The 12,441-nt window shown below is 45.2% G+C and overlaps 1 protein-coding gene across 1 annotated transcript in view; it reads left to right on the top strand.

Annotated features, from left to right (window-relative positions):
- vwa8 (von Willebrand factor A domain containing 8) overlaps window positions 1-12,441 on the top strand; it is a 50,155-nt gene that overhangs the window by 25,371 nt on the left and 12,343 nt on the right. Inside the window, exons 26-37 of the mRNA XM_056425409.1 lie at window positions 803-954; window positions 2,576-2,684; window positions 3,310-3,448; window positions 4,148-4,335; window positions 6,907-7,026; window positions 7,148-7,212; window positions 7,937-8,062; window positions 8,156-8,265; window positions 8,522-8,673; window positions 9,562-9,766; window positions 9,849-9,930; window positions 10,704-10,908. Coding sequence (XP_056281384.1) covers window positions 803-954; window positions 2,576-2,684; window positions 3,310-3,448; window positions 4,148-4,335; window positions 6,907-7,026; window positions 7,148-7,212; window positions 7,937-8,062; window positions 8,156-8,265; window positions 8,522-8,673; window positions 9,562-9,766; window positions 9,849-9,930; window positions 10,704-10,908 — 1,653 coding nt within the window. The remainder of the gene's footprint in view (window positions 1-802; window positions 955-2,575; window positions 2,685-3,309; window positions 3,449-4,147; window positions 4,336-6,906; window positions 7,027-7,147; window positions 7,213-7,936; window positions 8,063-8,155; window positions 8,266-8,521; window positions 8,674-9,561; window positions 9,767-9,848; window positions 9,931-10,703; window positions 10,909-12,441) is intronic.

Below are 12,441 nucleotides of genomic sequence, written 5' to 3'. Positions count from 1 at the left end.
CCTGGGGTCAAATTGACCCGAAGGAACACCGACATTAAACATTGAATGGGGTCAAATTGACCCTAAGGTAACAGGAGGGTTAATTACATTGCACATCTCAAAGTGACACGATAGTCCTCACAATGCTCTGCGATTCAGAGCTGTTCCTTGTGAGGATAAAAGCATTGCGTCCTTTAAAAAAAAAAAAAAGTGAACAAACATTCGATTACAGCTTCAAGATTACTCGCGTCCAGAGGGTTGACCCGGTGCTGCTCGAGCGAAGGGTCCGGTCACGTGGACGGCGGCAACGGTTTCCGTTTCAACATTCGAGAGTCGTGTATCTTTTACGCACGAACAATACCCAGCCTCTATCGGGCTTCAGTCTTCAAAATAAATAAATAGAAATGCCTTTTTATAAAGTTACCAGCAGGATAATATGTCTCCAGATTGTTGGAAGCTTGGTTCAGGTTTCTTGGCAGGTTAAAAGTGGAGTCTCTGCTTCTGCTCCCTCTCCCAACCTATCGCCATAGTTACCGTGCAATACGGAAAATGTATTGAGGCAATACGACGTGTGTGTCTCTCCAATCGTATCACAAACGCAATAACTAAGGGTGCCTCGCCTGTCGGCTCTGAGAGAGTCCAGAGAGGAGTTACCGCCCGTGTCCCCGCACTGACCCCTGTTGAAGACCTGTAAATTATATTGACTTCATTTCCTTCTTTGACCCTCTTCATTCCATCTTCTCTGCTTTCCCCCCCTATTTGTCATCCTAATCGCCCTCCTCCCCGTCTACTTCCTCTCCTCCCACCTTCTTCTGAACCACAGAAATTCCCCGGCGAGGGTTTGGCCAACGTGGTGCGAAACGTCTTCGACTTCGACTCGTACAACAAAGACACGCGAGAGGTTCTTATCGAAGCGCTGCACAAGCACGGGATTCCCATCGGAGCCAAGCCCAGCTCTGTCAAGCTAGCTAAGGAGTAAGCAAGGCATCGGGAGCACAAGGATGACACACACACACGCACACACACACATTAAAGGCACATCAGACTCATATGTTCCAGAGGCCAGTCAGAAAGCGGTTTGAGTAATATCGCTGACACTGATCAATACTGTCGTCCAATCAGCAGTCGCCATCGGAGAACCTATTTGTTGTAGAACCCACGATTGGAAACCCATCAGAGGGTTCTAGTCGATTCAACCCGCAAGTCACCACAAGCTGCTCTGTGATCATCTCGTCAGATATTTTAAATGTAATGACGACTAGTCGGAGCTCGGGGTGTTCAGCACCATCTTAACAGACGACATTAAAGATACAAAAAAAGCTTTATTTTATCTTTATAAGAACACATTTGAAACCCTTCTTGCTGAGAGTGAAACCGTTGGGACGTTATTTTCAGATTTGAGAGTATTTGTAACTTTTAGAAATGAAATCCTGAAATGGTTGAAATTGGTTTTTGGCCCTCTGACTGAATTAAAGGGACGCCCCCCCCCCCCCCCCCCACAATATAAGATGTAGTACCGTTTATCAATCAATATTGTTTTGGCGTGAGTTACCGAGTATTGGCGATATCGACCGTAGGTATTTATAAGAAAGCACTTACCGTTAGGAGTTAAACATATTTTTTCTAATTTCTGTCTTCTTTAAACTTTGAGGCTTCCATGATGTCTTTGCGCCGCTTCCTGAAGTGTTAAATGAAGAGCGGACTAGATCATTCACATGACCTCACCTTCCCCTTGAGGGAAAGATATGATTCTAATATCCACTACGTTGTCTCGTTAATGCACAGTTTGTCTTTTTAAAATAAAAGGAAAATATTTGTTTCTTCTGTCTCCTGTGGTTTTATTCGACACATAAAAAAAATGTAAAAAAATTCACAAGTCGCTCAAGTAACATCTTGAGAACAGAGCAGAGCAGAAACAAGTATTTTCCTTTGAGCAATTACGCAGCTGATTGAAGGCATCTGTTCCGTTCGCTCCGTCCACGCTCGGAGGGCCTTTTGGGATGTGTGTGTGTCTTTAACTTGAACAGTTTATACCCCACAACTGTTTGTGTCTTGGTTTCCAATTTTGGACATGGAAAACAAGAAACGTTTTCTCTGAATGTTTCTCATTACTTTCGCATTCATAGACATATTTATGGTTGAGGATTGGCCGTCCGCCATCCCGTTCATCCACGAGTTGCGTCTTTCGCCCCACCTGCGGCTAATAAGACTGTGTCCGCAATCCAGCTATGATTCAATGGAAGACCAGTAAACATCTGGCCAGACGCAACCAGCTGAGCAGGGGAGGGAGCCGGGATCCGATCCCACTCGGAGCAGAATAAGGCTTCCATCTGAGGCTCCTCATTTTGTGGCGGCCATGTTGATGCACTTATGCGATGAGTTAATTTCATTTGAAGTGAGGCTGCAAAAATTGTGACAGTGAAACCCCTAATTTTTTTTTATTCGACATCATAAAGCCACAAGAATTCTACTGCGATGCACAGACAAAAGAAACAAAAAGAAAACATGCTCGCCACTTGATATATTTTCATCTCAGGAATTCAAAATTGTGCAGTTCTTTCCAGGCAGTTGTCACCATGTGACCTTCAATCTTTAGGTTGCCTCTGCCAGAGGTCAAGATGACCGGGTACTGGACAATAAACCAAGTTGGCAACGCTCGCCGCAAGCTGCTCTGTCCCGCTGAGTCGCGCCCCATCGACGTCAAGGTAAACACACAAAGTTCACGAGCAGCGGACATTCCTCCGCATCTCCACAGCAGGGTCGGCCTTCAATCAGAGGATCGGCGGTTCGATCCCCGGCCTTAACCCCAAAATGTCTCCCGTCACTGTGCCTACTGTGTGAATATGTGTGAATGTTAGTCACTGCTCATGTGCAGGTGGAACCTTGGCTCCTCCCATCAGTGGGTGAATGGGTGAATGATGTCATGTTGTGTTAAAGTGCTTTGAGTGGAACAGCACTCTACTCTACAGCTCCATTTACCATCTTCCGTCTGTGGCGATAGAGGCCAGTGACTAGTGCAGGCATCACAGCAGATACAATGATATGGAAACAATATTGTTGTGCATAATAACAACAACAAAATGATTGGCATATACACAGTTAAGACAGTTAGCACAGAAAATGTATATGATGCATTCTTGCAAAGTACTGCTTTGAATATACTGATCGTATGGAGGCTCCTGCCGCCTCTGCCCCTTCAGTAGCTAAACAAGCCGCTCGATTCCAGCTGATTGAAACAGTTTTACAACATTTTGACCATAAACATGAAACACCAGTCTATTTTCACAATATTTCATGTGTGTGTGTGTTGTGTGTCTTGTGTCTTCCCAGGGCCCCGTGTTTCTGCGTGTACAGGGTTACCCCTGCAGCAGACAGGAAAGCAGGGCTTTGAGTTTCAGCGAGGAGAAAGCCCACTGGCAGATTCCCATGAACGAAGTCAACATCATCTGCGACGTCGCCACCAAAGATGGTACACACACACACACACACACAGCATCAACACTGTCGTGAAACACATTCTCGGGTCTCGATGCTCATTTAGGGACATAGTGGAGGATCCAGTGGAGGAGGCATGTCTTAAAAGAGTGTAGGTGCCCAGCTATGCAGAGGGCTAAGCATACGGGAGGCGTTTTAAAGTTTGTACTGGAAACTATCATTGAACTGCCATCAATTCGAACAACTTCAACCATCAGAAAAGTTTCCATTAACATCTGGATTCACAAATGTATGGGCTTTACACTGTTGATCTGCACTTCACACATTTCATTTATTTACACTACACACATACACACACTTTGCATTTTGCACACTGTCTATATTTAAATTTTTATATTTAATTTAATTTGGCATTAGTATTGTGTATTGTGAATGCATATATGTTGTATATATACATATATATATTATTTTATATTTTACTTTGTATACTTGTATACATCTATATCTTTCACTTGTATACATCTATATCTTTCATCCCTGTTTTTTATATTTTGTTTTATATTTTATTTTTTATTCTTGTGTGTTTAGTTTATTGGTGCTGCTACTGTTACGACAGATTTCCCCTTGGGGATTAATAAAGTATATATCTATCTATCTTACCAGTCTGCGATGGAGGTGTCTGGCTGTCGACACATCCCAGTATCAATAATAGTCCCGCACTCTGTTACTGCAGATGTGCTGTACGTGGCCACGTGCAACCCCGTGTCACTGTACTCCATGAAGGAGCGGGGGGAGACGATCCAGTGCATGGAGCTCTACGACATCTTCCCCAGGACCATCAGCGGCGTGTGGCAGCCCTTCGTCACCGTCGCGCCCCTCGGGAGTCCTCTGGATGGACAGGTGGTGCTGCACGAGGAGCAGGTCGGCACTCGAATCACACGTGACGATCATGTAACGTTCAATGACTTGCCGGCTAAAATCCTGATGGAAAACGTGGCCACGGGGTCGATCCTATTAAAGGTACCCCGTGGAGTTTTCATTTTAAATAAAGACCACATATTTTCACCAAGACACTTTAAAGAAAAAAAGAAAATCAACCGAGCAGGGGGAGTGGGAGGTGTCACAGGAGCCCACGCTGTCACTCACTGGGAAAAAATACAAATACATTTCAGAGAGCAGACAGAAGGATCTCCAAAATGTGTTTCAAAGATATATCCAGGATGTCAAACTGACTCAGCAGTAACATAATTAGTATTTACGGGATGCGTTATTCACATTTGCTTTAGATCTTTTTCTCCTTCCTCTTCCTCTTCGCCTTCGTCTTCTGTGACCGCCCCTATGCAGTTGACATGAATACACATCACCTCATCACAGGGTACCTTCTTTTTTTTTTAAACCGCAGCGATACCTGAAGATAAAAAGAATCGGGTTGACACACTGGTTGTCGTGGGCGTGCCGGTAGACATCGTGACCTACACACACTGCAGACGTCAGATGCACTCAAAGAAATGACTCATTGGATGAACTCAATTAAAGTGTGAGCAGGTTTTCCATCCAATAATTATATGCAACTCCAACTCAAATTAAGCACATCAGTGCAATAAAATGTAATTAAGTTAGTCCAACTCATTGGTATCAAATACATCTAAAATAATATTTAAATGTGTCCCCTCTATGAAGGCCTTGAATCGTTTTTTAGAGTGTGGCACGCCACACGAGAACGATGCGTTTCGATGTGGCCGTCTTTGTGCTCACGAAGGAAACCAGATCTTTTTTTTGCCGATCTCCCTGTTTACTGACAAGCGTAACATGTAAATGTTCCGCAACGCTGCTATTTCAACTTTTTGTTTGCCCCCGGAGCAGCAACAACCGAGTTAAAATATCGCCGCGCAAGTTTGTTTGAGTTTCTCTCAACGGTCCCGGTGGTTCGCGGCCACTTCCCCACGAGACCGCGGCCGGTGACAGCACAGCGTAAGAGGAGAACAATGAACGCTGGCTGTTTCTCCAGAACCAGAACCCTTTTTACAGCTGGTGCATATTAGGCATGAGGAGGACTTCTAAAAATACCGCCGCGATGGGTGATGTCACGACTCTAAAAATGAAGAGGTCCACATAACGAACGGCAAGTTCACTCGCAGGTCATCGGCCGTCCCGGGAAAATCAAGCGTGCATAAACACACAAATGCAGGTTCTACCAGGCATTGACGCATACACACACACACTAGTGAAAGCATACAAAACCATAACAATACCACATTCAAGGACATGCAGAAACCAACTCTTAGGCAAGATGACATAACGCCCTGGCCTGTCAGGAGACACGTTCACATGTAGGACATACACGTGTGTGTGTGTGTGTGTGTGTGTGTGTGTGTGTGTGTGTGTGTGTGTGTGTGTGTGTGTGTGTGTGTGTGTGTGTGTGTGTGTGTGTGTGTGTGTGTGTGTGTGTGTGTGTGTGTGTGTGTGTGTGTGTGTGTGTGTGTGTGTGTGTGTGTGTGTGTGTGTGTCAGGAGCGTGAGGCCGTGAGGAAACCATTAGTGTGAAGCCGGGGCCGAGGGCAGCTCTCCTGTGGCTCTCGCTCAGAAAAGTCAATTAAAGATGCAATCGAGTGCGTCAGAAACCAAAACCTTTTGAAAAGTTCACCCAATACACGTCATGTAAATATCTATATAATGTATACACACACACTCACTGAGATATGCGATTGCTCAACTAATCTGAATGCAGGACTCAAACAAATGCATAACAATATACGGAGATTGAATTGAAGTGACACATTAGTCGGAGTTCACTCGGATCCAGGTGGTTCCACCTGGAGAGGAGCAACTTCTGTTGGCTGTGGTAGAAGAAAAAGTGATGAAATAAAGTATTCACTGCGTCCAGCATTAAAGGTTTTGACATGTGACGCACTTTACCTGGAGAACCAATCGAATGCGGCGGTGTTCCTGGTACCGACTGGACACCAGGAGGAATGTGCAGCGACAAACTGAAACAAATGAGCAATTCTAAACAGAGAAGATGAAATTAAAATTATTCTGCTTTCTTCTTGCGCATCTTTTTCTTCTTGCCACGACTCTACTTCTAAAAACACGTCCATCCCAACCGTTTACAGAGGCTGTCTCTGAGTTTTTTAGTGCATTTGAAAAGAGACTCTGTATTTATCACACATGTTGTAAATATCTTTCTTCCAAGACTCACGGTAGTCTTAACTTTTGGTCATGCTGTTATAAATCATGAGCCATATTTGTTAAAAGATCAACCATAAGTTAAAAGAAATGCGGAGGACGCAAGTGTCATATTTGCAAAAGCAATCAAAGGAGAGTTGATAATAAACATGGTGGTGGATGAGTAAATTACATCAAGGAATGATTCATTTCCCCTCTCTCTGGTTCAATGTATGCCAGTTGGGATTTTGCTTCCACGCATGTGAAGTGCATGGGCTTGCTCCTGTTTCATGATAAATGTTCTGACCTGTACATTCCACCCTCTCAGAGTAACACGGTGCTCCACTTGGACATGGTGACGGGCGCCGTGCGGAGGCTGCTGCTGTCAGCGGAGACGGATCCGCCCGCCACCAAAGCCTCCAGCTGGTGGAGCAGCAAGGAACAACAGGTCGGTGGCTTCCGCCGCTCATACGGGACACGCACTCCACAGAAATACACGATTCACAATCACTGAAGGAATCACTCCGAAGCCGTGTTTGGACTTCAAGTGTGTTCCGATTTGTTTGCAGCGAGGACATCGAATGTGTCGCGACTTCGCCCACAAAAACTGGCTCCTCTTCTACAAGGAGGACGGGTAAGCTACTCCGGTTCCAACACTGACTCGTCCGCTATGACATTACATCACATGCCATTTAGCAGACGCTTTTATCCAAAGCGACTTACAATAAGTGCATCAACCTAGAGTACAAACTAAGAACAACAAGAATACAGAAAGTAACATTTCCTCAACATAGTCGAACTACAAAAGTACCATAATAAGAGCCATTTAACCCTCATGTCGCCTTCGGGTCAATTTGACCCCATTCAATGTTTAACCCTCCTGTTACCTTTATATTCACTGACATATTTTACCCTTGGGGTCAATTTGACCCCAGCAATTAAAACCTCCAGAAAATTATTAGAATTAATATTGTTTTCCAAGTTTAAGTGTGAGGTACTTTATGTTTGTTTGTTGACTACCGAAAGAACACCGACATTTTCAAATTGACCCGAAGGCATCAGGAGGGTTAAACATTGAATCGGGTCAAATTGACCCGAAGGCATCAGGAGGGTTAAGTGCCACTGAAGTGCTAATCTGTGTTTTAATCCAGATATAGTCGGAAAAGATGTGTTTTTAGTTTCAGGCGGAAGTTGTAGAGACTTCCTGATGTCAGCGGGGAGCTCGCTCCACCAATGAGGAGCCAGGACAGCAAACAGTCTGGATTTCGAGTGATTAGCTCGAAGTGCAGGAGTCACAAGTCGCTATCTCCGTCTCTGCGCCGCCGTTTGGTCGCTCATCTGCGTGATCTTGTGTGCAGCAACGAGCTGGAGGTGCTGGACGTGCTGGAGGGCCGTGTTCACACCATCTCGCTGCCCGTCAACCTGAAGTCCGTCCACCTGGTGGCGGAGGACCGCTGGCTGCTGCTGGAGAGCAGCACCAACAAGTGAGTGAGGGCCGGGTCCCCCCCCCCCCCCCCGAAGGCCTTCAAGTTGTGGATGCCCCTGTAACGCGACGTCCTGTGTGTGTCACTGAACAGGAAGTTCCTGCTGACCAAGCCCATGCACATGACGGCGGGGGACTCGGGCGTGTGTCAGCTCCACGCCATCAGCGAGGACGCCGTCAGCTCAGGCCACGGAGTCAGCTCAGGTAAATATAACCATATAACATCTGCTCTAAACTAATTAACAGGGCCTCCATCTTCCATCCAGCACATTAAAGACGTTATGTCAACTCTATTAACAAAACCAACCAGGCGGACATCAGACAAACCAAATATACGACACCATGTTACCATTAACATGCGCATCTCTGCAATGAGCTCCTTGACGTGGTCACGTGACTATCACCGTGCTGTTTTAATCCCATCCTGCCCTGCCCCCCCCCCCCCCTCTTTCTCTCCCAGTTGAGGTGATCGCCCCCCAGATGATGTCCTGTGAGCAGCTGCCCAACGAGAACCTCAGCGCCGCTCTGGACCAGAAGATTGTTTCACCCAACCGCATACTGGCCGACTCCAGCTCCTACGCCCGGGTCGTCGTGGGCTTCCCGGACCTCGTGGTGAGATTTTTTTTTTTTTAAAGGACACTGTTGAAAAACATTTAAAGCTTTTTACAGATTTTAATTAATCGATAATGCTCCTCGGGACTGTGACCTGGTTTGATAAAAAAATAATATATATATATATATATATACAGTATATATATATATATTTAGATATATATGTAGATATATATATATACTGTATATATAGATATATATACATCTATATATATAGATAGATGACAGATGTACAGTATAAATACAGAGAGCCAGCACAGTGTAACTGGAGTGCCGTTACACTCTGCTGACTATATATACACTTATATACCAAACCGTGGGAAAGATTAAACTAAATAGAGGCAACTACACTTGTGCGCATACAAAATATATATTATTAGGCCTCAAAAAAAAATATATATATATATATTTCCCTCTATGTAGTATCATCTCTGTTAAAAGGATAAGGTACCTCACCATGTACAGAGGCTAAACATTCTGTTTATAGTTCAGTATTATCGTATTACACATCTTCAAACTTCCCAAAAGGTTATTTTCCACCACGGGAGGAGCACTTAAAGGGTAGACGGGAGACTTAGTGTTAAGCCCTGTTGGCCCGCCCTAAAACAACTTTATTTGACCCAAAGCACTTTTTGGGGTTTATTTGCTCTCACCGTTTACATTCTCATTTTATTCTTCCAACCAAACACATGCTGGATGGACAGGTGGCTCAAAGACCCCTCGGGGGGGCGTGGATGTCGGCTACACGTCGGCCTCATGCACGGCGTGTAGAAGGAAGTGGGTTGAGAACATTATTAATGTGTTCACAACTAGGCCGCGCAGCTGTGTGCTTCATTTATTCCGTCAGCGGCGACATTTTCCTCTCGTGTTTCTTTTGTTCTCGTCCAGTCCCCGAATGAGGTGTACAGCTTTAAGAGGCCCGTCGACCTATCGGCGATGAAGGGTGCCGAGGGCGGCGCTCACACGCTCCTGAGAGGCGGGCTCCGGTCCAGCGCGGCCAAACGTGACAACTGTGTCAGCCTGCTGTCGGCCAATCAGGTGGTCCGAGCGCTCCCACCCAGCAAGGTGCCCCTGAGGGAGGTCTACCCCAAAGGTCAGCGTTCAGACGACATGCACTCAGCAGGTCAGTGCAGTCGGAGAACGCATTCCCACTCGTTTCCTTGCGTGTCCCTCAGACGTCACTCCTCCGATGGCGGCGGCGTACCTGGAGGTGACGGATCTGAACTCCAAAAAAGTCAAATACATTCCTGTCCCGAGGTAAAATATCATCTTGCATCCCGCAGCATCAGCTAGTGGTCAAATACAGCATTGCTTTGAGATAGAAATTGTGTTTTGGAAATATGATTTTTGATGTCACCAAAAGAATATAATGTGTACAATTTACTTTTTTACTCTTTAAGACATAGAATAGTACAAAAATCCATGCAAATATGCTCCTTTTTAAGAGTGTGTCTTGCTGTCGCATCTAAATTTGGTCCTCATACCTTAAAGTGAGGAACCTCGTGTATTATCTGACCACTTAACCCTTGTGTTGCCTTCGGGTCATTTTGACCCAAATCAATATTACACCCTCCCCCCGCCTATGGGTCATTTTGACCCGATTCAATGTTTCACCCTCCTGTTACCTTTATATTTACTAACATATTTTACCCTTTGGGTTCAATATGACCCCAGCAATTAAAACCTCCAGAAAATTATTAGAATTAATATTGTTTTCCAAGTTTAAGTGTGAGGCACTTTATGTTTGTTTGTTGACTACCGAAAGAACACCGACATTAAACATTGAATGGGGTCAAATTAATCCGAAGGCGGGGGGAGGGTGTAATATTGATTCGGGTCAAAATGACCCGAAGGCAACACAAGGGTTAAAGGGTAACAGTTTTCCCCGCCATTTCTCTTCCAAAGGTGATCATATTGAGCCAGTCAACCACCTGGCAGAACCCTTTTTCATTCATTTATACATTCAAAGTGTCCATGTCGCGAGTTTCGGTGACGCGTGTTGACTTTGCCTCCATCGTTGTGATCGGCAGGTCAGCGACCGTGTCGCCTTACACCGGCTGGTTGTCCAAGGTGTCCGAGTCTGACGTGCTCATGGCCGCGCTCGGTTCCGGAGGCGTGGTCACGGTGGACATGGGCGGCTACGTCCGGCTCTGGGAGACGGGATCAGACACCCTGCAGCGGTCGCTGCTGGAATGGAGGAACATGATTGGCTCGGAGGATGGCAGACCTCTCCAGGTAAATAAATACCGTAGTGTTGATTTTGTGAAGATGCAGCCTGCAGTTTCTCTCAACACCACCGGGGGGCGGTGCTACTTTAAAAATGATTTTCATCTGGACGTCACTCTGCATACTTGCCCCTGTTTGACAGACTTTTGCAGAAACATTCCTGACTTTATGCTCACCAGAATGTTTCCAGCCCTTACATTTACAGCCCGGCAGGGCGGGTGGGTATGAATGCACGGGCATTGTGCCGATGATGCAATAGCTTTGACCCTCGATGCGGGTCGGAACATTTCGGACCAGCAGGACTGAGAACGCATTGTGACGGAGCCCACGTACACAACAGAGGCAGATTCATTTTGAGATAACAAGCCTCGCAGACGGAGGTAGAGAGCGGTATCTGCAGATGGCTTCACGTGGCCTGAAAACCAAGATACCGGTCAAACATTTGGATGATAATGGATTCCATTCATCACACAATGCATAAAGTAAAAATATATAATATACCACCTTGTATGCAATAAGTATAACCAGTCTCAACAGTACAAACAGAGAAATTGAGAGTGAGTCAATTAATGACAAAACATAATGCCTTTCCTTACAGTCTTATCAATTTAAGTAACCCTCACAAAATATTAATTATAATAAAGCAAAAAATATTTGACACCTTTCTTGTTCTTTTCAATAATATGAATATATATAGATATTTTTTTAATATGATTATTGAATTCGTGAGTGTTAGATTTTTTATAGGAATCAATGAAGGGGGAAGTAAAGATTATTAGTGACACCAAGTTCTACATTTACTTCTGCAAAAATAGGTATTGAATATTAGATAGTATAATATGGCTGATTTGAAACCCGCATGTCAGTGTGTGTGCGTGTCTGGTTGGCCACCTGCTCCCCCCCCCCTCTCCTCCTTTGCCCCTTGCGCCACTGAAGTCGGCTTATCAGTCACACTCACACGCACGTCTACACTCCTTTAAACTTTGAATCTGCAGCGGGGCGGTGACACAATCTTACAGTTAACAGTAACCTTCTTGAAATGTGCAAGTAACACGTTCACACAACTAAGGACAGCATTTTCTGTTCTTCACACCTTGGATCCATGAACTCACATAAGACGATCTCACGTGTTCCAACACTCCGGTAGAGGCACGCAGACACACACACACTGGCATGCACCCAAGTTCACCCAGGGGCACACATTTACTCCTCGAAAAGTCCTCGGCTGTGGGCAAGTTCACACACACACACACACACACACACACACACACACACACACACACACACACACATGCCATCGATCCTAAATCACTCTCTGTCTTTAGGCGTCTAAAGGAAGAATCTGACATTTATGAGGCTATAAATCTCACAAGACAAGAAGTGGGCCGCAGATGAGAGACATATAGAGACACTGAAAATAAATGAGAGGGGAGGGGGGGGGATTGAGACAGGTGGGAGGGTAATTGATTCACACAGTCATTGGCCCCTCACTCGTCTTACCTCAGTTTTTGATTTTCTGTTTCTCTGTAAAATGAGATTAGC

Source organism: Pseudoliparis swirei, chromosome 2, assembly GCF_029220125.1.
Source record: "Pseudoliparis swirei isolate HS2019 ecotype Mariana Trench chromosome 2, NWPU_hadal_v1, whole genome shotgun sequence".
Lineage (NCBI taxonomy): Eukaryota > Metazoa > Chordata > Actinopteri > Perciformes > Liparidae > Pseudoliparis > Pseudoliparis swirei.
This window is presented reverse-complemented; position numbering and strand designations above follow the sequence as displayed.